The 2128-nt window shown below is 39.7% G+C and overlaps 1 protein-coding gene across 1 annotated transcript; it reads left to right on the forward strand.

Moving 5' to 3' along the window:
- Positions 1–140: 140 nt before the first annotated feature.
- CSUI_008544 (phosphatidyl serine synthase) lies at positions 141–2010 on the forward strand (the record flags this gene model as incomplete). Its single annotated transcript, XM_068068673.1, has 3 exons — positions 141–207; positions 954–1104; positions 1894–2010. Coding segments are annotated over exons 2-3 (246 nt in total), but the record flags the coding sequence as incomplete, so codon positions are not given.
- Positions 2011–2128: the final 118 nt, after the last annotated feature.

The following is a 2128-nucleotide window of genomic DNA, read 5'->3' on the forward strand; positions in this document are numbered from 1 at the left end:
TCTTTTTCTTTCTTTCTTTTTTGCATGCATGCGGTGATAATTCAGGCCGAAGACTGTATTTACACTTTGCGTGTCTCTTGGGTTGATCTTTCTCGCCTCTCATTTCGTCTCTTCTTCTTCGTCTGATGGACTAGGAGGNNTCTCTTCTTCTTCGTCTGATGGACTAGGAGGTGTAGATACACCTGGACTCAAACAAAGAATCTTCTGGTAAGGAACTGCTTCGCTCACTCTCTCTTCTTCGTCTTCTCTTTTTTCTCTCATTCCTTTCTCTTCCTCTTCTTCTCTCTTCTTCTTCAGTCGGGTGTGAACTGAGCTCTCTGTTTAAAGAAAGAAGAGAATCTCCAGGTGTATGTATGCATGCAGCCATACGCATGTAGAGATATCTATCTATATGTCTGTCTGTACCTATCTCTATGTGGATATGCTTCTAGATGTGTATATGTATGTATTTCTCTCTATAGAAGATGCCTAGAGATGGATGGATAGATATGTAGAGAATAAAAGAGAGAGACTGCCCGCAAGTGTATCTTCAAGTCTTTCGGTGGTCTCGATTGTTTGCCTCGTATCTCGATTCTCTCGGAGATCTTTACGAAGACTCTCTTCATCTATTTCACTCTCTTGTCTTTTTTTCTTTCTTTCTCTTTCTAGACAAAATTGTCTTGATGAAAGTCTTTCATTAAAAATGGCAGACACACGCAAGCACCCGAGTGTCTCACTTCATTCCTCCTCCTACTCTTTTCCTCCTTCTCCTCTTCTCTTCATACACTTATATATATATATATATATATATATATGCTGTGTATGCATGTCTGTCTTCTTTCTTTGTATGCTGTTGATCTACACAAGAATCGTCAAGTGTCGATGCTGTACCTTTTTCTTTCTCTTTCTTTCGTTCTTTCTTTTTCATTTCTTTCTTTCTTTTTCTTTTCTTCTTTTCTCTCTGTTGGGCGTAGCGGTTCCTTTGCAGCATTGTTTATGTTTTTGGTCTTTGCAACGCTTCAACTCCCCGATGGATTTCTCGTGCGTCCTTCTCCGATCTTCTGGCGATTTGTGAAAGGCTGTTCAGTCCTCTATCTTCTTCTTCTCGTCTTTCTTCTCTTCCAGGTAAAACACACCTATGGCCAAGTGTACATACACCCCCCCTGTCTCGGCACTGAAAGAAGAAAGAAAAAGAAGAGAGGAAAAGAAAGAAAGAAAGAAAGAAAGGAGAACCCCCCCGAAGATAGCGAAAGAAAAAGACATAGATAGCTAGATAGATCAAAGGTAGATAGATAGATCAAAGATAGATAGAGAATGTAAGAGGAATCGAAGAGGGGCAAAAGCAGCATATCTCTGTGTACAGTGAGTGTATGTATAGGTGAATGTATGCAAAGATCTAGATGGGGAAGATAGGTGGCCCAGTCTCCCTTTTCACCTGTATACATATATATATATATATATGTACAGGTGCTTCTTTCCTACACACGTAGATCTACTTCGTACATCTGCATGTCTACATTTCTCTATCTGTCTTATTCTATGTGTATACACGATATGTGACTTGGCTAAGATAGGCCCTGGAATAGAAACATGCCTGTCTGCGTAGGGACATGTGTAGGACTAGAGGGAGCCTCCCTCTCCTCTCATTGTCCTGCTTCTTTTCTTCTCCTTCTTGTTCTCTTCTGCTAATCTTTCTCTTATCGAAGTCTTTATGGAGAGACAGCGAGAGAGTAATAGTCTACCTTCTCGCATATATATATTATATGTATATATATATGTCTAGCTGTATGCCTGAATGTATGGCTAGATTCATGTGTATGCATACTTCTTCACTTTTCTCTTTGTCCGTCTTCTTTGTGTTTCTTTCTCCTCTTAAATTCGCTTCTTTCTTTTTCTTTCTTTCTTTCTTCGTAGGATTTGAATGACGTTCGTCAAGGGTTAAAGTCGATCGATCCTTCCCTCGGGCGTCCTTTGCCTGAGAAGAATTACGCACATAACTGCCACAGTGTCACGACACTCCAAGTAACCACCTACGACTGCACCTAAGACCTATATACATCAAAGATAAACTCAAGAAAAATACAAGATAGATCAAAGATAGATCAAAGATAGATAGATTAAAGATAGATAGATTAAAGATAGAGAAATG

This window comes from Cystoisospora suis (genome assembly GCF_002600585.1).
Source record: "Cystoisospora suis strain Wien I chromosome Unknown contig_4817, whole genome shotgun sequence".
Classification (NCBI taxonomy): Eukaryota; Apicomplexa; class Conoidasida; order Eucoccidiorida; family Sarcocystidae; genus Cystoisospora; species Cystoisospora suis.